At 43.2% G+C, this 23960-nt stretch overlaps 1 protein-coding gene across 1 annotated transcript in view; it reads left to right on the top strand.

The window, feature by feature from the left end:
- COG6 (component of oligomeric golgi complex 6) overlaps nt 1–23960 on the top strand; it is a 129014-nt gene that overhangs the window by 74424 nt on the left and 30630 nt on the right. The window contains exon 14 of the mRNA XM_077298167.1: nt 16698–16829. Coding sequence (XP_077154282.1) covers nt 16698–16829 — 132 coding nt within the window. The remainder of the gene's footprint in view (nt 1–16697; nt 16830–23960) is intronic.

The following is a 23960-nucleotide window of genomic DNA, read 5'->3' as shown; positions in this document are numbered from 1 at the left end:
TCTTTTTTTCAAGGGGCCCCTTGTATTTACTCAGAATTCCCCAATGGGGTATTTGAATATATGTTATAAAATATTACAGAATTTATTTTATTACTATTTTTTTTTTTAACGAGAAAAACATCCTTTTACTCCAGCCTAACTTTAAACAGGAGACATCGCTCAGCTTTCTCAGCCTCCTCAGTGACCACACAAGTAGCTGTTATCCAGTTTTTCTCTTAAATAACAATACTATGTAATACTAATAACCATACCTCATGGAGCTTCTCAAAAACACAAGTATACAAACAATGTTATTGGTATTACTAATTTTTTTGGCTTTTTTCCAGTAGCAAACAAGCTAATAATAATGGTAAATATTAGAAAAATATTTACCATATGTATTTTTTTAATTCCTTATTTTAACCTCTTCATGGAACCGCATGGCCTCTTAATGCCCTAATAGAACATGCAGTGTTTTATCTATGTCATTTGTAGGACTAGTACATATTGGATGTCATCTTTTTTTTAGTATTTAAAATGTTAAAAGAAAATCCCTACTTTTGTTTTTCACAATAAAAAGTACCGTATTTTCCGGCATATAAGACGACTGGGCGTATAAGACGACCCCCCAACTTTCCAGTTAAAATATAAAATCTTCTTAAAAGTCGGGGGTCTTCTTATACGCCGTATGTCGTCTTATAGGGCCGGTGACTAATGTGCCTTTTGGGGGGGAGTGGTCCTGATGATGAAGAGGGGGCATCTCACAGGAAAGTGTGAGTGGAGTATCCCCCATTACCTCATTGTAGCTGCAGTGTGGGGTGCTGGGGAGCGGCGGCGGCCACCGCCCCACAGCACAGCACCCATGCGGGACAAAGAGGAGCAGCAGCTGCCGCCTCTCCCCAGCACAGAGACCCCATGCTGCAGCTACAATGAGGTAATGGGGGATACTCCACTCACACTTTCCTGTGAGACGCCCCCTCTTCGTCATCGGGACCACTCCCCCCCACCCACCATATACACATTGGTGTCTGCACTCGGCGTACAAGACGGCACCCGGCGTATAAGACGACCCCCGACTTTTAAGAAGATTTTCAAGGGTTAAAAAGTAGTCTTATACGCCAGAAAATACAGTAATTTGATCTAAAAAAAAAAGACACATATTTAGTACTATCGCGTCCATAACTTCCAGCGCAATATATGATGGCATTTTTTATTGTGACCAGAGATTGAGGCAAAAAGTAAAATATGAAAAAAACATTTTTATTTGTCTCGCCTAACATTAAATAAAAAAATCACATAACTATTCCAATCACTCACACGGCTTGATGAATAAACATGATGTCTCTTAATATATGTCGAGTAAAATAAAGTTTTTATAAAAAATGCAAAAATGGTAAACCTTACAAAAAGTTATAACTTGGGTATTACTGTAAATGTATCGACCATAAAAGCTGTATCTTCATTTATTTATTCCTCACAATGAACACCAAGAAGGCAAAATTCAAAAACCAACGAAAAATTACGTTGTTTTTTTTTATTCAGTAAAAGTCTAATAAGTCATGAAAAGGTCGCACATTCCCAAATAATGGGACTATCTAACTCCCAGCTTGTCCCATAAATCAATAATCCTCCATACAGCTCAATTGGCAGACAAATGTTTAACTTCGGGTTCTCTGAATATGGCAATGCTAAAAAAAGCTTTTTTTTTTTGTTCCGCCAGTATTTATTGTACAAAAGTAAGAAAACACTAAACTATATACCGTACATGTAGCACTGCTGGAAACAACTGGTACCGCTACTTCGACAAAAAAAAGTAATGGTACCTTGAAATGCAAAAAACAAAAAGATGTCGGGAAATGAAGGCTAAGTTAGGCCTGGTTTTAAAAGGGTTAATACCGTGCTGTGGTAAGAAAGCCAAAGATATGGTCTCTTTTTGCTTTTCATGTGCCTCCCTTCAGTCCCTTTTACTGAGGTATATTTAGTCGGGATCATAGATGACACAGAGTGAGCTCCTCGCCAGATTACTGGTATTGATTGTGCTTTGAGCAAGCTGTTCCCGGTGTCGGATTTGCCGTGTTCAGGGGTATTTTTACTTTAATTTAAAGCTGAAGAATGATGATGTTTTCACCTGGCCCCTGCACGATGCTCATGCTTGGTCAAGCCTTGAATTTTCTGTTATGCCTTCCTGCTCGGCTATATAAAGACTGCGGTAAGTGATCAGGACATAATCATTTATTAGCCTTCATTAATGGTTATTGAGCCACTTACAGTACACGCTGCATTGCTGTTGTTGTCTACATCGAGAAGTGGAAATATAAATCCCCACTATAAAATGGCAAATGGAAAGTTTTTAAAGTTGTGTTTTATAAAAAAAAAAATAATAAAAATGAACCAGGCAGGGCACCTTGTATAAGCTATACAAGGAGAAATAGTCAAAGTGTTCTAAAATTATGAAGGTTAATTAATACACAGATTTACAATAAAAAAATACATGAATAATATTAAATTTGTATGGATACAACGTGATTTGATCCATAGGTGAAAAAAAGGCCGGGGAATAAGTCAGGACATAGTGGTAAAAAGCAAACAACAAAGAATTTTTATCCAGAGTTGGAGACTTTTTTTTGTAAACTGGTACCCTTACATTCAGTTATTACTCCATGTGAACTGGTGCAATGAAAATGATCCAATATCGGAGCAGTGATCCAGTGTCTGTTACAAAGTATCTATGGATTTTTCGTTGAGCGCTGTGCATATTGGGAAATGCAATTAATAGGGGATTTAATTCCCCATTCTGTTTGTGAGTCCTGAATAGACTGCGAGCACATTCCCCAATGTGCGTTTCGCGTCCATATCGCTTCCTCAGGGGGGAATGGGCACCTTGAATAAGGCCTGATAATTGAGGAACACTGTTCTAATAAATGCCAGTTCCTGAATATGGTTTGTGTAAACAGGTTGGAAATCGCCTGGCGAACAAGCAAACTTAGTCAGATGATTAGATCATTCAATCATACATGGTGGCATTAAAGTGATAGTTCTCGGCAGCACATTTTCCTGTGTAAACAGGAAATGTGTTGCCAACAACTAATGTGCTACGTACACAGAATGATCATATTAACAATTGTTCTGTGCACATGGAATTATTTTCTGCTTTTCTATACTGGCCGTTATACAATGGCTGAACGCCTGGTATATACTGTGTGCAGCATGTGTACGCAGCCTCTTGGCACATTACTGCGTTGTCCACGTTGTTTTGGCTCTGCATATCCTCTCATCCATAAAGTGCGATGTGTCCGCCATACTTGTGATCCGCAGTATTGAGCTGGTTATTAGATCTAATGCTGGGAAGGTAGAAGAATGCAGCAGATGTGTGTAATGTGCAGGCAGTGTATGGCAGGTGAATGCTCGTCACCTCCCATGTGTGTCCTCATTCTACACCGGTCGTCTCGCTGTTAAACATTCCCACGCAGAGTTGTACAATTATCTCATAAAATCTTGGAGCACTAATTTGCATCCATTGCTTCGAGTAGTTGTATGCCTTACAAATATGGGGGGCTCTGAACACTAGTAGTAAATCCTGTACCACGGAAATATTCCAAATAGGATAAAAAGATCTAGAATGTGCTGCTTCTGAGGGCTTCTTTTGGTCAACCTCTTCTTATGCAGAAGTAATGATTAAAAGATTGGGACATTTAGGGTATGTGCACATATTCATCACATTCTGCTGTAAATCCTGAAGTGTTGGCAGAAAAAAAGCTGAGTAAAATAGTCACGTTTTTGACATGCTTTTTTTTCCCCCCATTCATTAGTGCTGTGAAATACGGTGCAAGAATTTATATGATGCAGATTTAAAGGGCTATTCCCAACTCCAAAATCCCATCCCAAAATGTAGTAGGTGTAATAATAATAATGTTAGCAAATGCCTCCAATTAAAAATGTAGTATAGTTTTTCTGATTCGCTATGTCTCTTTACTCATGTGCAGGGCATGACAGGGCCTTAGGTATCCATGGTTACAACCATTAGCAAATCACTGACACTATATAATAATCTATATATATATATATATATATATATATATATATATATATATATATATATATATATATATATATATATATATAATTGTCTAAGGAGTACTTCCGTCTGTCTGTCTGTCTGTAACGGAAATCCCGCGTCGATGGCTGGACGGGCACAGTCCGGCTGAGAATTAGTCCTTCCCTACTTCCGTCCAGTCAGTGCCCAGCGCCCGCTCCATACTCCCAGTCAGCGCTGACACAGGGTTAATGGCAGCGTTAACGGACCGCATTATGCCGCCGGTAACGCACTCCGTTAACGCTGCTATTAACCCTGTGTGACCAACTTTTTACTATTGATGCTGCCTATGCAGCATCAATAGTAAAAAGATCTAATGTTAAAAATAATAAAAAAAAACAAAAAACCTGCTATTCTCACCTTCCGTCGTCCGCCGATGCGCGCGCGGCTGCCGCCAGCTTCCGTTCCCAGAGACCGCTAAGTCATCTGGGTAATTTCGCAATGCATCGTGGGAACGGAAGCTGGCGGCAGCAGCGTGCGCATAGGGACAGCTTCGCTGGACGCCAGTGGGTGAGTATATAACTATTTTTTATTTTAATTTTTTTTTTTTTAGCAGGGATATGGTGCCCACACTGCTATATACTACGTGGGCTATGTTATATACTGCGTGGCTGCTATATACTACGTGGCCAGTGTTATATACTGCGTGGGCTGTGTTATATATGGTGTGGGCTGTGTTATATACTGCGTGGGCTGTGCTATATATTACGTGGGCTGTGTTATATATTACGTGGGCTGTGTTATATACTGCGTGGCTGCTATATACTACGTGGCCTGTGTTATATACTACGTGAGCTGTGTTATATACTGCGTGGCCAAAGTTATATACTGCGTGGCCACTGTTATATACTGCGTGGCCACTGTTATATACTGTGTGGCCTGTATTATATACTGCGTGGCCTGTGTTATATACTGCGTGGCCTGTGTTATACACTGTGTTCCAAATTATTATGCAAATAATATTTCCTCATATTTTCTCTAAATTACTTATCTGAATTGCAGTCATTGTTATTTTCCAGTCATCTACTATTCTAGTATAATTGCAATGTTTTGGAACAAACTGCCTATGAAAACAGTATCTTTTTAAAAAAAAATAAACACTCAAAATGCATGTTCCAAATTATTATGCACAGCAGAGTTTTCAACCTTTTTTTTTATTTTGAACAAAAAAATGGTCAATTGTGAAGTTATAAGCATTATCAGCGTATTACAAAATGAAATCAAACAGTTTTCAAGTGAAAACTTTATTCTAGGTGATGTTACATTTGCACATAGGACCCCTTGTTCGAAAGAAGCTTCTGGACTCTCTCGTCCATTGAATTTGTCAGTTTTTGGATGGTTTCTGCTTCAATTGTTTTGCATGTGGACAGAATACCCTCCCAGAGCTGTTGCTTGGATGTGAACTGCCTCCCGCCATCATAGACACTCCTTTTGATGATGCTCCAGAGGTTCTCAATGGGGTTGAGGTCAGGGGAAGATGGTGGCCACACCATAAGTTTGTCCTCTTCTATGCCCATAGCAGCCAGAGATGCAGATGTGTTTTTTGCAGCATGAGACGGTGCATTATCATGCATGAAAATGATCTTGCTGCGGAAAGCACGGTTCTTCCTCTTGAACCATGGCAGGAAGTGTTGTTTTAGAAACTCCACATAGATTATGGAGTTCATCTTTACCCTTCAGGGATCATAAAGGGGCTGACAATCTCTCTCCCCATGATTCCAGCCCAAAACATTACTCCACCTCCTCCTTGTTGGCGCCTTAGCCGTGTTTTCATGGGGTGTCCATCAACCAGCCATCCTCCACTCCATCCATCTGGGCCATCGAGCGTTGCACGGCACTCATCGGTGAACAAAACAGTTTGGAAGTCAGTCTTCATGTATCGTTTGGCCCACTGGAGCTGTTTCTGCTTGTTGCAGTGGATAGAGGTGGTCGACAGCATGGCTTACGCACAGCTGCAAACCTCTGAAGGACCCTGCATCTTGTTGTTCTGGGGACGTTGGAGGTACCAGCAGCTTCAAAAACTTGTCTGCTGCTATGACAAGGCATTTTTGCAGCTGCTCTTTTAACCTTACGCAATTGCCTGTTGGAAAGAGTCCTCAATTTTTCCTTATCAGCACGCACACGTGTGTGCTGGGAATCAGCTACATACTTCTTGATTGTGCGATGATCACGATGAAGTGTCTTGGCAATGCTGATTGTAGTCATGCCTTGACCTAAATACTCCACAATTTGTTGCTTCTCAGCAGCCGACACATCCTTTTTCTTTCCCATTTTGGCAAAAAATGTAGGCTGCTTAATAATGTGGAACAGCCTTCTTAAGTAGTCTTGCCTGTATTTGGACACACCTGCCAAACTAATTTGCACAGGTATCTGCAATTGCTTTCAGTGATATAAAGAGCCCTGACACACATCACCATCAATGAGTTTAAATGACAAAAAAAATTCTAACCTTATCACTCCTAAACTCTTTGTGCATAATAATTTGGAACACAGTGTATACTGTGTGGCCTGTGTTATATACTGCATGGGCTTTGCTATATATTACGTGGGATGTGTTATATACTGCGTGTCTGCCATATACTACATGGCTAATATATACTACGTGGCCTGTGCTATATACTATGTGGCTGCCATATACATACATACATATTCTAGAATACCCGATGCGTTAGAATCAGGTCACCACCCGGCCGGAGACAGCGCTGAGGTTCGCGGTGAAAAAAGAGGGGCGGAGCCTAGGTGACATCACCGAACTAGAGGGGATGGGTGCGCGGGAGGAACAGCTACCAACGCGTTTCAAGGGACGCTATCCCTCTTCATCAGGGATACCAATGAAGTGAGTACAACACCAAAAAATTATCCATATCTACCACTTATTAGTTCAATCCATGTTAGTTATGTTATAATTAGCGCGGTGATTATCCTTAATAATTATTAAGCAGCTTTTCCCACTAACAGGTTACACACAGAACCTGTTTTAATCACCAGCAGCCCTTTTTTTTGTTTTCCAAATTTTTTTCAAACCCTAGCGTGGAGCGCCAGTGTACAATTCTTCTACAAATCACTGACACTCTATCAGTGGTTGTAACTATGGATACCTAAGGTCCTGCAATGTCTGTAAATTACGAGACATAGTGAATCAGAAAAACTATACTACATATAATTGGAGGTATTTTCTATTATTATTATTACACCTACTACATATTGGGATAGGATCTTAGAGATGGGAATAACCCTTTAAATCTGCTGTAAATTTGTAAGGATAAAATATGCAACATGTCAATGACCTTTCAGCAATCTCATTCACTTTGGTGATACTGTAAAATGCTGCATATTTTCCACAACAAATTCAAGCGGAGAAAATGCAACAAAACGCAACTTGTGCACATCGCCATAAAGTGTACCAGTAGTTTTAGGTGACTCTTTGGAATAAAATGTGTGTGTGTGTGTGTGTGTGTGTGTACATGAGTGAAAACTTTATTTCACGGTGGTCTCTGAGCTGGTGGGTGGAGACTCCTGTTATGACATGCAATATACATCCTTCTCTCCTGTCTCTATGTTGCAAACTCTCAGAAGCAGGAGTAGCATGCAGGACATTTTACAGCAGTACTGAGCTGTGTGACTGTGAATCCAGCTCTGTGGTGAAATAAAATACTTGATACTTGAATGTTTGTGCCATTTAGACTTGGCTCTGAAAATATTTTTGGATGGGAGGCAGATGACCGAGCTTCACTTAAGCAATAACTAGATTTCTACATTTGTTAGCTATATTTAGGATGCACTTTGAGAGTGGGCAGGAAATTATATTACAGATTACATTAGCACAGAGAACACCAAGGAGCCATCTACACAATGAGCCAGTGCTCTGTATATAAAAAATACAGTTCATAATATGTCTGGGTAAATGGGTTTTCCCATCTAGGACCAATATGGCATATTGATAAGATATCCTATAAATGCCAGGTCGATGCAGGTCTCCCTTGTGCGTCTTTCATCTAGAGCTCCTATATGATGTACAATACAACTTATAAGAATGTATTTTGTGGTACTGTGTTAGCCGGAAAAATGTATATAAATGCTGTGCTCTTGTCTCGGTCATTGATTTATAAATTTGTCTCTGTGCTGAGAAAACTTGCAGATATAATTTTTTTCTGGTGAGCCAGTATTTTGGACAACTGCAAATATGTTTGTAATAAGACAAAGTTCAGTTCTGCGGATTCTCAGGGAGATCTGTGTCCAGCCCGTAGACCTTAACAGATCATTTATATATTCCAGAGGAATCCACATATTTCTAAATAATATATCAGATGGCAGATATCAAGATATCACTGAAATCAGCTTTCTGTGACCCACATGTCCATTTAAATAAAAAGAAGTCTAGCACTCAACTTCAGCAAACGTGGATTGGATTTATTTGTAGCACTAGAAACGTTTCAGTCCATAGGGACTTTCATCAGTCACGTGCCAATGCTAGCCAGTAGGGCTGAGATCATGGGAAGGAGACAGTACAGACTTAATGTACAAAAAGCGCCGCCACACCTTGGGGCACGAATGGTAAGGATAGCAAAAACTTTAGAAGGAGTGCAGTTGTGGTGGGGCGATGACCACCATAAGAAAAAGCACCGCAGGCTGATAAGGACGATCACGGAGGTAAGGGGCGCAGCCTCCAGACACATTATCCACCGCTAGTCTCTACATGTCCATTTAGACGGGTTAGGATGGTTGATCCTGCTGACGGATTCCCTTTTAAGAGATGTTACAATTGGACCTTTTGCAGATGGGGTGATGATTCCTAAAAAGAAGCCACGGTAATAAAGTTTTTTTTGTAATGAATGGAGAGTTGGCGGGAGAATTTACTGAAGCTTGCGATACAGATTAAATGACTGTCGAACGGTGCTTCAGCCGACCGCTATCTCGGCCTTCTCTCCCACATAGAAGAGCGCTCATTCGGCCAATTACTCCTGTGTCCTCAATGAGAAGCTACTGGCCGACATGTCAGTCAGCAGCTTTATCTCCAGTAGGACTATGTGGTCAGCAGCATAGTGGCGGGGTCAGTCTACATTAGTCTAATGCTTACACTAAGGAAATCCTGAGAACATGATGTGTTGGGGGCTGTGGGGATGAAGTTTGGAAAAGATTTACATTCTTGCCTGAAGAAGGAGCCTACTTTGGAAGCTGGCAAATGTAATTTTTCTGGTTATTCAATAAAGATATTACTCTTAGAAAAGATTTGTCATTTAAGTGGCATTAAAGCATTTACATGGTTTTTCTGGCTAGCACGGTACCACAATATAATTTTTAGAATTTTTTTTTATTTTGCATCATAATAATGGAAGACAACGCAATGTACTGACCACAGATGGATCTTAAAAATCCTCTGAAGAAACTGGCACAACTGAACAGCGACCTCTTCTTCGTCTTCTTCTTTTTATATAGATGGAAAAGGGAAAATTTAATTACCAAAGACCTCATGATAAGGAATCCGACTCATTATACCTAGAAAATTCATTTTTTCATGGAAACCTTGCAACAGATCATCTGAGAGACTGGAATCATCGCATTGGATTTTTCAACAGCAAGAAGTGAACCATCCAAAATGAGATAAATTCTCTCCAGGACAGACTACAAGAACCAGATTCTTGTCTAACTAAAGCTAAGCAAAGAACGATTACAAGACATTTATAAGAAATTACAAGATCATCTTAATATCATCAAAATAAAAAGAAAGTTAATTGATTCGTGAGGAGAGCAGGCATCAGTGTGGGCAAAAATCAAGCCCATTGACACAACCCTTTGACTACAGTCAAAGTCCAGACCTCAATCCAATCGAGAATCTGTGGAAAGAGCTGAAAACTGCTCTTCACAAATGATCTCCATCAATCCTCACTGAGCTCGAGCTGTTTGCCAAGGAAGAATGGGCAAGAATTTCAGTCTCTCAATGTACAAAACTGATAGAGGCATACCCCAAGCGACTTGCAGCTGTAATCGCAGCAAAAGGTGGCGCAACAAAGTATTACGTTAAAGGGGCCGAATAGTATTGCACGCCCCACTTTTTAGTTTTTGAATTTCCACAAAAATTTAAAATAACCAATAAATTTCGTTCAACTTCACAATTATGTTCCACTTGTTGTTGATTCTTCACCAAAAATTTACATTTGGTATCTTTATGTTTGAAGCAGGATATGTGTGAAAAGGTTGAAAAGTTCCAGGGAGCCGAATACTTTCACAAGGCACTGTATGTCGTCCTCTGTTGTAAACCTTTCTCAGTATAATAATAATCTTGACTTTTATATAGCGCTAACATATTCCGCAGCACTTTACAGTTTGCATACATTATCAGTATGAACCTAGCACAGTGGTAATGAATATTCTATCGACGGGTCTAACATTCTGCCGTATCAAACAACTTGATACAGCTCAGCTCTGTGGTGATGTTAAGGAATTCTTTAGCAGATTATGGCTCAAATACCGGTAATTATTTCATGACCATTCCGATATAACATCACATTCTAATATGCAATACACATCAAAAAATCAAGCGGCTTGGATGGTAAACATATCATTCATTCCCTGAACTGAACTATCCTGCATGTCTATTGCTCCATTCCCTGACAGCAAGCGGCTTGGATGGTAAACACTTCATTCATTCCCTGAACTGAACTATCCTGCATGTCTATTGCTCCATTCCCTGACAGCAAGCGGCTTGGATGGTATCTGATTCATTCTATCTTCGGCATTGAATCCTGCATATAGCTATATATGTTAGTCATCTTATTATGCATTTGTTTGTGTTTATAGATATTTAACTCACTTTTGCTTGTCCCTATGTAGAGAGATCACATAACTTTTTCAAAGGGGTTTATGATCCATGCAGACCTGGACATTTGTTTATCTGATCACTACATTTATTGTGTCCTGCTGTCTCAACTGAGTTAGATTGATTGGTAACAAGAGGGGGAGAAACACCCTTTTCCACAAAAAAAAGAAAAAAAAAAAAGTGAGATCTAAGAGCTAGCCTTCTATAAATGTAGACATAGCTTGGGGATGCATTCATGCAGGGGCGCATTCGTGCACTATTATTCGTGTACTTTTTTTTCAAAGTATATTTTTTTCAAAGTATGACGCAGTTATAACATGGCAGTTAGACAGGGCAGGAGACAGGTAAGACAATCTAAACCTACTCCCTATTCACTTGAAACAAAACAAATACTCACCATATGTATCTGTATAATCTATATCCTGGCTGCTGCATTCACTCACCGCCCTTGCATAAACTCTTTAAACTCCATCCATGTCGGCCCCTCTGTCCTTGCCTCTCCTATGTATAGCACTCATGCTCTGTTCACATTGCTTAACAGCGCAGATCCATTCAGTCCCACCATCCAACTCAAAAGACGCTCTCACAAATCACTTAACCATCTGCTCACTCTTTCTATCCTCCTTCTCCTAGTCGCTGGAGACATCTCTCCAAACCCCGGCCCCACATGTTATAGCCAGTCAAACCTCCCAACTGCTACACCCAGAAACCCCTCTAACCTTATTAATATTCCATGCATGCCTTCTGTCTCTTTCAATTGTGCTCTTTGGAATTCTCGCTCTGTGTGTAATAAACTCTCCTTCACCCATGATTACTTCCTTTCTAAGGCTCTTAATCTCCTGGCTCTTACTGAAACCTGGATCCAGCAGTCAGACACAACCGCTGCTGCTGCTCTCTCCTATGGTGGACTACACTTTTCTCATACCCCAAGATCAGACAACAAAGCAGGTGGAGGCGTTGGGCTACTCCTTTCACCCAAATGTACCTTCCAAGTTATCCCCCAAGTCCCTCACTTGTATTCCCTTCCTTTGAGGTCCATGCTGTCAGACTCTACGTCCCCTTCTCCATGCGAGTGGCGGTGGTGTATCGTCCTCCTGGCCACTCTCATCAGTTCCTGGATCACTTTGCCACCTGGCTTCCACACTTTCTCTCCTGTGACACCCCCACCCTTATCATGGGTGATTTCAACATCCCCATTGCTTCTCCCCTTTCCCCGTCTGCTTCTCACCTTTTATCTCTAACCTCCTCTTTCGGCCTCTCGCAGCATACTAACTCTCCAACGCATGAAGATGGAAACTCCCTTGACTTGGTCTTCTCCCGACTTTGCTCAGTGGATGATTTCACAAACACCCCTCTCCCGCTCTCTGACCACAACCTTCTTTCATTCTCTATCAAGAACTGCCATCCCGCTCAGGTCACCCCCACTTTCCACACTTATAGAAACATACAGGCCATTAACACCCAGAAACTTATGAAGAACTTGCAGTCCTCATTGGCCCCAATCTCCTCCATCTCATGTCCTGATTCTGCTCTGAACCATTACAATGAAACCCTGCAAAGTGCCCTGGACGAAGCTGCTCCTCCTATACATAGAGCAACTCGACACAGACGGCGGCAACCGTGGCACATGCTGCAAACACGCTTCCTGCAGCGATGCTCCAGGTGCGCCGAACGTCTGTGGAGAAAATCTAATCTACCCGATGATTTCATCCATTATAAATTCATGCTAAAAACATACAACTCTGCCCTTCACCTCTCCAAACAAACCTATTTCAACACCCTCATCACCTCGCTGTCCAATAACCCTAAACGTCTCTTCGACACTTTCCAGTCCCTACTCAACCCAAGAGAGCAGGCCCCAACCACAGATCTCCGCGCTGACGATCTGGCCAATTACTTCAAAGAAAAAATTGACCACATTCGACAGGAAATCATCTCCCAATCTCTTCATACCAGGCACTGTCCTCCCTCCCCCACTGCATCTAGTTCACTCTCTGACTTTGAACCAGTTACTGAAGAAGAAGTAAGCAGGCTCCTTGCATCTTCTCGCCCGTCCACTTGCACCAGCGACCCCATTCCGTCACATCTCCTCCAGTCCCTTTCCCCGGCTGTCACCTCTCACCTAACAAAAATATTCAACCTTTCCCTCACTTCCGGTATTTTTCCCTCCTCATTTAAGCATGCCATCATACATCCATTACTTAAAAAACCCTCCCTCGACCAAAACTGTGCCGCTAATTATAGACCTGTCTCTAATCTTCCCTTCATCTCTAAACTCCTGGAACGCCTGGTCCACTCCCGTCTTACCCGCTATCTCTCAGATAACTCTCTTCTCGACCCTCTTCAATCTGGCTTCCACTCTTTACACTCTACTGAAACTGCCCTCACTAAAGTCTCTAATGACCTACAAACAGCTAAATCTAATGGTCACTACTCCATGCTAATTCTATTGGATCTTTCCGCAGCATTCGACACTGTGGATCATCAGCTCCTCCTCACTGCTCCGCTCCATCGGCATCAAGGACACCGTTCTCTCTTGGTTCTCCTCCTATCTCTCTGACCGATCCTTCACTGTATGTTTTGCTGGTTCCTCCTCCTCTCACCTTCCCCTTACTGTTGGGGTTCCTCAAGGATCAGTCCTAGGCCCCCTCCTCTTCTCATTGTATACTGCCCCTATTGGACAAATAATCAGTAGATTTGGGTTCCAGTACCATCTCTATGCTGATGACACGCAATTATACACCTCTTCTCCTGCTTTCACTCCGACCTTCTTAGAAAACACCAGTGATTGTCTTACCGCTGTCTCTAACATCATGTCCTCCCTCTATCTGAAACTGAACCTGTCAAAAACTGAACTCCTCGTGTTCTCTCCCTCTACTAACCTACCTTTGCCTGACATTGCCATCTCCGTGTGCGGTTCAATCATTACTCCAAAGCAACATGCCCGCTGCCTTGGGGTCATCCTTGATTCCGAGCTTTCATTCACCCCCCACATCCGATCACTGGCTCGCTCTTCTTATCTGCATCTCAAAAACATTTCTAGAATTCGCCCTTTTCTTACTTTCGACTCTGCAAAAACTCTTACTGTTTCTCTTATTCATTCCTGTCTGGACTATTGTAACTCTCTACTAATCGGCCTCCCTCTTACCAAACTCTCCCCGCTCCATTCTGTCCTGAATGCTGCTGCCAGGATCATATTCCTCACCAACCGTTACACCGATGCCTCTACCTTGTGCCAGTCATTACACTGGCTACCCATCCACTCCAGAATCCAGTACAAAACTACTACCCTCATCCGCAAAGCACTCCATGGCTCAGCACCACCCTACATCTCCTCTCTGGTCTCAGTCTACCACCCTACCCGTGCCCTCCGCTCCGCTAATTACCTCAGGTTAGCATCCTCAATAATCAGAACCTCCCACTCCCGTCTCCAAGACTTTACACGTGCTGCACCGATTCTTTGGAATGCATTACCTAGGTTAATACGATTAATCCCCAATCCCCACAGTTTTAAGCGTGCCCTAAAAACGCATTTGTTCAGACTGGCCTACCGCCTCAACGCATTAACCTAACTATCCCTGTGTGGCCTATTAAAAATAGAAAAAAAACAAAACACATAATCCGGTTCCTCGCATCGTGTTCTCATACACTTTATGCAGTTAATAGCACTCTGTGTCTGTACTGCTACATACTTAGGCTGTTAACTGGTTCATGCAGCTTTACATGAACACCCGATCCTTACACTATGGCTGGTCCACATAACTAAAGCAATTGTTACCATCCACCTCTCGTGTCTCCCCTTTTCCTCATAGTTTGTAAGCTTGCGAGCAGGGCCCTCATTCCTCCTGGTATCTGTTTTGAACTGTGATTTCTGTTATGCTGTAATGTCTATTGTCTGTACAAGTCCCCTCTATAAGTTGTAAAGCGCTGCGGAATATGTTGGCGCTATATAAATAAAAATTATTATTATTATTATTATTATTAAAATTGAAAAAGAGGACAAACTTGAGAAAAACAAATTCTGGATCACTATATATGTTGTTTACGAAAAATGTAAAATCCACCAGTTTGGACAGACACCATAAAGTATCACAAAATCTCAGAATTGCGGAAAGGAAAACCATACAGTCCCTAATATCTTGCAACAATATCATCATTTAAACCAGAAGATTAAGAAGGAGCTGCAACTATTAAGAACATATCTGATTAAATCTAGGAAGCACGCAGACAACTCTCCGACAGAAATACTACATGCTGTTAAGGAAGATCCCACCAAAAAATACACTCGGGAATATATCATAATTGGGTTTGATTCCACATCATCCTTTCTATTAGACCTAATACCGGAAAATCCCCAAGCGGGTACCTTCTACAGGTTTTCTAAAATACATAAAGGAGACAATCCAGGGAGACCAATTATCTCTGGTATTGGGGCATTATTCCAGGCTGGGTGGAGAACATGCGAGAACTCTTGGTGACATGTAGACCCTGTTATATCCAGGAAACCACAGACATTCTCTGCAATCTCTCAGCCTTGGGTCCACTTCCAAAGGAAACAATATTAACCACGATAGATGTAGACTCTCTACACGCCAATGTTCCCCATGAGGATGGTATTGGTGCATGCCAAAATTTCCTTCAAAATAACTATATGGCTACAGAGCCATGCCCTGCAATTTTATCATGTTTGTGCTCCATTAGTTACTTTTCCTTTGAGAAATATTTATATCTGCGTTGTTTGGGCAGTGCCATGGGAAGCAAAGTTTCACCACAATATTCTAACCTGTTTATGGCCAAACTAGAGTAGGAGTTTTTATATTCTTGTGCTATTAAACCTCTAGCATACTTTCACTGCATTGCTGGTTTGCTAATAATCTGGACATCCTCAAAAGATGATCTGCTTAACTTCCACAAAACCTTCAACAAGTTCCACTCAACCATCGAGCTCACCCTCAACTTCTGAAAATCTCAGCCATCTAATTTGGCCAGCTTAAAGGGCATCTGTCACTCCCTGGACGATTTTGATTATTACTCTGGGCATACAGGGAATAGAATGGTTAAACCAGTCTTACCTTTATGCCTCACAGCGGCGGTGTAGATCATGAGAAATTAATTTATAATCTTTTATGTTAATGATTTGTTCCAGGCTTCGGGGCGTGGGTGCCATGAAGAAATCTCTGCCTCCTGACTACAATCACCCATCTTCTGCGCAGACGAGAATGATCAATGCAGACACTGACCATACAGGGGCGGACAGGGTTTGCGTAACCGCGCATGTGCATGGCGCATGCGTGGGATTACAGCGCCAAACAGGCCAGTGTGATGCTGATAGGAGAGATTTACCATTATAATGAAGTCAGGAGGCAGGGAATCTTCCTGGCACTGCAAGCCCCAGAGCCTGGAAGAAATCATTAACATAAAAGATTGCAAATTAATTTCTCAAGATCTTTACCGCAGCTATGAGGCATACCGGTTAGACTGATTTAACCATTCTATTACCTGTATACCCATAGTAATAGATCAAAATCATCCAAGGGGTGACAGATTCCCTTTAAGTAATCACCCATCTCAACTTTCCATTCATTACAAAAACCTTAATTTTAGGGTCAGCCATAAATTGATTTATTTCTGCTCTTACAGTAGGCTTCTGTGTGTTTTTTTTTTTCTTCTTCATTTCTAACACCTGATTTAAATGCCATATATATGGCCGGTCTAGGTGTATGGGCACTGGAGCAGTGATAACTGGTTATTGCTTTCTTGAGATCATGTCATTATGAATGTAAGTCTAACCAGGAGCCTGTCATTTAGGTGGAGCTGCCTCCTGCAGATCTTGGACCAAGTGCGGCATTAAATCAGACCCTTACTCTTCTGCGTGAAGTTCTCGTCTCTCACGACTCCTCCGTTGTCCCCCTCGATGCCAGACAAGCTGACTTTGTGCAGGTATGTGAGCCTTACGTAGATTGTGTGTTACATCTGTCACTATCAGGATCACACTGTGCGTACGGGGCGTGAACAAACAATAAAAATAAAAAGTTCTTTGTAGTCACATGTTCCCTTTTTCAGCAAGTCAGCAGCTCTGAAAAGGATCATGTGATCTATTCTTAGCGGCAGCATGGACGGTGTGCTTTGTCATGTGATGCAACGGGAATCACACCGGGAAAGGGCCATCTTCTCTGCACCCATGCTTGGTACGATGGAGGAATTATTGGGAGTGTAATTGTACTCCAACCATCGGATATTAGCTGTGCCCTGTAATGAGTTGTGCTGTCCATAACATGATCAGGACGAATTTTAATTCCCTCGAAATAAAAAAAGGAGTCACCCATGAATAATATTTCAATGTTTATCAATCTACAGAATGGGTGATAAATGTATGATGGGTAGGGGTCTGACTGTTTCCTATCCATCCCCCTGGTAATAAATCAGTAGCCTGCATGTGTCACCTCGATTTCTATAGACAGTGCACACTACTGCTCCATTCACATGGAGGATATGGTGTCTCCATTACTGCGATCACTGGGTGCCAGTGGTCAGTTCTCTAGCAATCATCTGGGGAGGAGATGCGGCCATTTACGTTACTCTCAAAAAGTTGTCCCATTAGGGTGCTGGTAAGTGTAAACTGGAAAGTCCATATCTGTGCTCACAGCACCTCCAGTAATCTAATATTATCCATCTGTTCTGTAGAATGTGGATGTGTGTTTGTTGTGGGGAACACCTTTCCTCATTATGAGCCCATAACAATTGGGGCAGCTTCTTAAGAAACATCACTGCCATGTTATGTGATTTTTGGGATGTGCGTTCTTCCTGCTGGATAAGTGATGTTGACGCTTCATGTAGATTTCTCTTCAGGCTTGCTTAGCATTTTCTGCTTTATGTGAGCCTTCCATGGGTGGAGATCATGCGGAAGGTGCTGATATTTCAGCACTTCCTGCACGATCATGCAGTGATCAGTTAGTCGGGTTGACTGACCGATCACAGCAATCTGCGTGTGGGGGCTGGTGACATGGCTCCCCGCACCTCTTACCGTGCCGCTCAGCTGTCAGTGACTGCTGTCAGCACAGAGCTGTCACTGCATGTTTACATACCGTGACGGTTTTAATCCATGATGGACGTAGCATGTCATGATGCTGAGGAACGGACATCTGCTCCATCATTCGTTTTAAAGGTGCTTAGAGCATAAAAATTTTAAAATTTGAAATTTGCTAAAAAAAATTTCTAAAATGCCATTTTTTTTTGCAAATAAACGGGAAAAACATATTGGCTTAAATGTACCACTAACATGAGGAGGGACGATCTCAGGATCACTTGGATCTGTTGAAGCATTCTCGATTTTTATTAGCACATTATGTGACATTGTAAAATTTGGCCTGGTCAGGAAGGTGAAAACAGGCTCGGGGGTGAAGGGGTTAATAACCTCCCCCATGTGTGTACTTTTCATCACCCTAATTTTTCCAGCACTTTTCTATTCTGTTAGAATGTTAGAACGGTTAAAGCTTTAGTAGCAAATTTAGATCTTTTCAAGAAAACTTTCAAATCCTTTTTTACGGCCCTATTCTGCACATGAGGTGAGTAGATTATCCCCACTATAAAGCAGGACATGCATGTTATATTGAGGTGACTCTGGCTTTGCCGGCAGCCATCATTCCTATCTCCTCCATACACATGCAGGGGAATGTGGCTGAGCATGTGTGTGTTCATATCTGAGAAAAAGCAGGAAGACCCTTACACGTTAGTGTAAAGTCAGCTGAACCTGCCCATTTATTATATCTCCAGTGTATTGTGGGGCTCTCAACCCATGACAGAGGGCTTGTTTGAGATAAGCCGCCCCTAAAAAGGCCTGGCTGTCACCTTCTTCCTTCCCCTTAAAAACTACAAACCCATTTAGGCCGAATCCCCTACATGTGTATGGGGAGGACAGGCAAGGTGGCTGACTGCCGCTTCCTACATTATACAACATGGCTTATATGTGTAGACTCTGCTGCTTATGCTTTTTTGTTGGCCTTTTACTGTTCCAATCAAAATTGTTGAACCCCGTTAAACATTGGGTTTCTTTGCAAAATTTAAAAACTTTCTGCTGTTTCCAATAAACCAATCAAACAAGAGCAATGTAAATGAGGCAAATCCACTAATATAACATCACTCCTCCTTAAGAGGCCACTAATAAAGGAAATTATACGGAAACTTCTATAGATTGTTCTTTTTATTTATCCGTAAACAATGTTATTGTTATGGAAGGTGATGGAGTAGATGATGATGATGACTCCATTCCTCAGGCCTCAGCTTGCTCATGTGCTGTTTTTAGAAATCCAGGTCTGCATCACACATGATGGAAAGGTGAAGTGCAGGAATGTATGGAGTGTGATCTGCCTGCTCTGAGTTTTCCTGGATCCCTCTAGGATATTCATCCTGCAACATTGTGTTCAGCTTCATGGCTTTCTGTCTGTCCATGGCAAGTAAGTGAAGGAGCGTCCGCTTCCTTCCGTCTGTCCATGGCAGGTAAGTGAAGGAGCATCCGCTTCCTTTTGTCAGTCCATATCTTGTTGGTGAAGGCGCAGCCGCTTCCTTCCATCTGTGCATGGCAGGTACGTGAAGGAGCAGCCGCTTCCTTCCGTCTGTCCATGGCAGGTAAGTGAAGGAGCACCCGCTTCCTTCCGTCAGTCCATATCTGGTTGGTGAAGGAGCATCCGCTTCCTTCCGTCAGTCCATATCTGGTTAGTGAAGGAGCAGCTGCTTCCTTCTGTGTGTCCATTTCCACCACATTGCAGATGAGTCCACATGGTGACATAGCAAGTATGACTGCAAGAATTCATTCAATTTCAGCAACTAATTACTTGCTATACTTATCCAGAGGAAGGTGAAAAACCCCGAGGACTTGTTCTTGGATAATCCTCATAGCAGGGGAAAAAAATTCATTCCTGACCCCAAAAATGGCGATCGGAATGAATCCCTGGATGGTTGGTGCTCGAAACACTCGCAAAATCACACCACTGTATAACATGGACCAGAGCAATCTGATAAAAAAGGGATTACACTCGGACCAATGTTATTCAATGAGGCCGCGCAGATCTGTGTTTTTTTCTCAGCGATATTCGGCTTGAGGAAATAATTGCAGCAAGCGGCGATATCACTGCAAAATCAGATGGGTGCAAGAAAAACGGATGGATGCCATACGGACCATCAGAGTGGATGAATTACGGATACATTACCCATTCTGTAAGATGGAAACTGTAACTGCTCCTGTAAAAGATTAATATTTGCTGCATAAGAAAGTATTGCATGCGGAGGTCGAGCGTGCACACCCTCTGATCCATTCAGGATGGGGTTGCTGAGCATTAATCTTGAGATCACTAGGGATCTAGCAGTTGGACCCTCTGAGGTCATAATGTGATCCCATATCCTGTTTTTTTTTTTTGGGGGGGGAGTGGGGGGAGGGGAAGAGGGAGGGATAACGTTTAATGCATTTATTGTGAACTTATTAAAGGACATGGTCCTGTAAAATGTAGTTTTATGTAGGGAGTGAAGGAAGATCACACATCACAGATTTTCATCCTCTCGATGCAGCCAGACAGCTCCCCACTGCCCTGGGGGAATCCAGAATACGGGGTCACTCTGGAAAGAGGAGTTATTTCATGTAAAGAATAAATATTTATCTAATGTCCCAGAAAGGTGACACTACCCACAGTATTCATATGGCTATCACCTAAACGTGTCACTCCCTCAGGACTATGACCACACCAGCCACACGCCACTAACACACTACACACAGTAATCATATGGCTATCACCTAAACGTGTCACTCCCCCAGGACTATGACTACACCAGCCACACACCACTAACACACTACACACGGTAATCATATAGCTATCACCTAAACACATCACTTCCCCAGGACTATGACTACACCAGCCACACACAACTAACACACTACACACGGTAATCATATGGCTATCACCTAAACGTGTCACTCCCCCAGGACTATGACTACACCAGCCACACACCACTAACACACTACACACGGTAATCATATAGCTATCACCTAAACACGTCACTTCCCCAGGACTATGACTACACCAGCCACACACGACTAACACACTACACACGGTAATCATATGGCTATCACCTAAACACGTCACTTCCCCAGGACTATGACTACACCAGCCACACACCACTAACACACTACACACGGTAATCATATAGCTATCACCTAAACACATCACTTCCCCAGGACTATGACTACACCAGCCACACACAACTAACACACTACACACGGTAATCATATGGCTATCACCTAAACGCGTCACTCCCCCAGGACTATGACTACACCAGCCACACACGACTAACACACTACACACGGTAATCATATGGCTATCACCTAAACACGTCACTTCCCCAGGACTATGACTACACCAGCCACACACCACTAACACACTACACACTGTCATCACATGTGTGAGACTTGTGGAACTCCTAATGTGAACCTGCAGGACCGCGACAACGAACCTCCCTCGGGTGAGCTGGCCTAGTGGACCACCCCCTATACAGGGAGCGTCAGGGGCAGGCCCAGGGGAGACTGTTTCTGCGGAAGCTGATACCCAGGGACAGTAGGTAGGAGACACAAGCGGAAAACAGACTGGGAGACAGGTAGCAGGGACCGACAACCGCAGGGGAGACTGCTGAATATCCGAAGGAGAACAACGGAGGAGGAACACTTAGGAGGAACTGGCGACACAGTAAGAGAAAGGAACAGGCTGGGACGGAAGGCACTAGGAGAGAACTCAGAGAGGTCACAAGATAGGGTGGCGCAGGACGCAAGGCAGCGCGCAAGGCAGTTCAGACAGGCAGGTAGACAGGAGAGCGCAGGGAAGCTTGGAGCCTGAATCAAGCATGGGACACAATGGACAGTCAGGCACAGAGCAGGGGGAGAGGCTACCTGATATAGAGTGCGTGCTGCAGGACTTCTGGGTCAGGGTCCTCCCAGGTCATAGAGTGGAGGAACTGAGCGGCTGTAGTCAAGCCCGAGGAAGTGCGCGTGCGCTACTAAGCCTGGGATGCCAGGTGTACATGCACACCCGACGGGACCCAAGAGACAGGAAGTGAGGAGTTCGGGTGACGCACGGTCACTCCGGGAGCGCGCCGGGACAGTATGCCGGGGCCCGGGAGTAGGTGCGGCAAGCACGGCAGACGTGACAATATGGCTGTCACCTAAAGGCGTCACTCCCCCAGGACTATGACCACACCAGTCACACACCACTAACACACTACACACTTTTGGCAATGTCAACTTTTCTGGGGTGTACACAAACGCAAGGTCAATTGTACTGAAAGCAATGCAGGAACGCGGGATGCAGTGACGAGCAGGAGGCAGAGCAAGAGTTAAAGGGTTTATTGCAGGGGTTACTCCACGCAGGGAGAGAAAGGGTTAAAAGGAGAGTTAAACTAAATATTACGTCAGGGTAAGAACAACCGGTTATGAAACAGGTAAACTTATCAGTCTGAGGAATTCCGGCCTGTCGAAGCTTGAAATCCCACGGTGGCGCCGTAATGACGCGTGAAGTCTCTGGCTTGATCATTTTGAAAGTTGATACACTGCCTCCTGACGGATGCTGTGAATCCTGGCTCTCCGAGGAGAGGTCCTGGAATACCGGGAAGACGTCCCTCCCTCTTGCTACAGATTCTGTCATCTCTTGGCATCACAGATTTGGCCCTATTCTGGATCTCGTCATTTCTAACAGACCGGACATTGTGTCTCCCTATCCCACACCACCTCCTCACCCCCTGTCTGTCAGTGTTCCCCAAGGCTCAGTTCTAGGACCCCTGCTCTTCTCCATCTACACCTTTGGCCTGGGACAGCTGATAGAATCCGACGGTCTGCAGTATCATCTCTCCGCCGATGACATGCAGATCTACCTATCTGGACCTGACATCACCTCCTTACTGACCAAAATCCCACAATGTCTGTCCGCTATTTCATCTTTCTTTTCTACTCGCTTTCTAAACTGAACATAGACAAAACAGAGTTTATCATCTTTCCCCCATCTTACTCTACCCCTTCACCAGACCAATCCATCAATGTCAATGGCTGCTCACTTTCCCCAGTCCTGCATGCTCGGTGCCTTGGGGTGATCCTCGACTGTGCCCTCTCTTTCAAGCCACATATCCAAGCCCTTGCTTCCTCTTGCTGACTCCAACTTAAAAACATTTCCCAGATCCGTACATTCCTTGACCAAGAAACTGCAAATAACACTTGTGCACGCCCTCATCATCTCCCACCTTGACTATTGCAACCTCCTGCTCTCTGGCCTCCCCTCTAGCAATCTTGTACCACTCCAATCTATCCTAAACTTTGCTGACCGACTAATCCACCTGTCTCCCTGTTATTCCCCAGCCTCTCCTCTCTGCCAAGCCCTTGATTGGCTTCCTTTTGTCCAGAGGCTCCAGTTCAAAACCCTAACCATGACATACAAAGCCATCCACAACCTGTCTCCTCCATACATCAGTGATATGGTCGGCCGATACTTACCTACACGCAACCTTCAATCCTCTCAAGATCTCCTTCTCTACTCCCCTATTATCTCTTCTTCCCATAACCGCATACATGACTTCTCCCGTGCTTCCCCCATACTCTGGAACTCTCTACCACAACACAACAGACTTTCACCTGCCATGGAAACTTTCAAAAGGAACCTGAAGACCGACCTGTTCCGACAAGCCTACAACTTGCAGTGATCCTCAGTCTACTGAACCGCTGCACAACCAGCTCTACCCTCTCCTAGTGTATCCTCACCCATCCCCCGTAGACTGTGAGCCCTAGCGGACAGGGTGCAATCTCCTTCTGTACTTGTGTGTGCATTGTATTGCTCATGTTGATTGTACTTGTCTATGTATGCCCCTTTTTTCACATGTAAAGCGCCATGGAATAAATGGCGCTATAAAAATGAATAATAATAATAATGTAGGATACATATGTAAGCCCTGTGATAGTTTAGACTGTTTGTTCCCGTGAACCATGGACAATATACTCCAGTGTAATTGGAAATAACCCCCCTTGAATAAAAGGAAATTAACATGATG

The sequence above is a fragment of the Ranitomeya variabilis genome, chromosome 3, assembly GCF_051348905.1.
Source record: "Ranitomeya variabilis isolate aRanVar5 chromosome 3, aRanVar5.hap1, whole genome shotgun sequence".
NCBI lineage: Eukaryota > Metazoa > Chordata > Amphibia > Anura > Dendrobatidae > Ranitomeya > Ranitomeya variabilis.
This window is presented reverse-complemented; position numbering and strand designations above follow the sequence as displayed.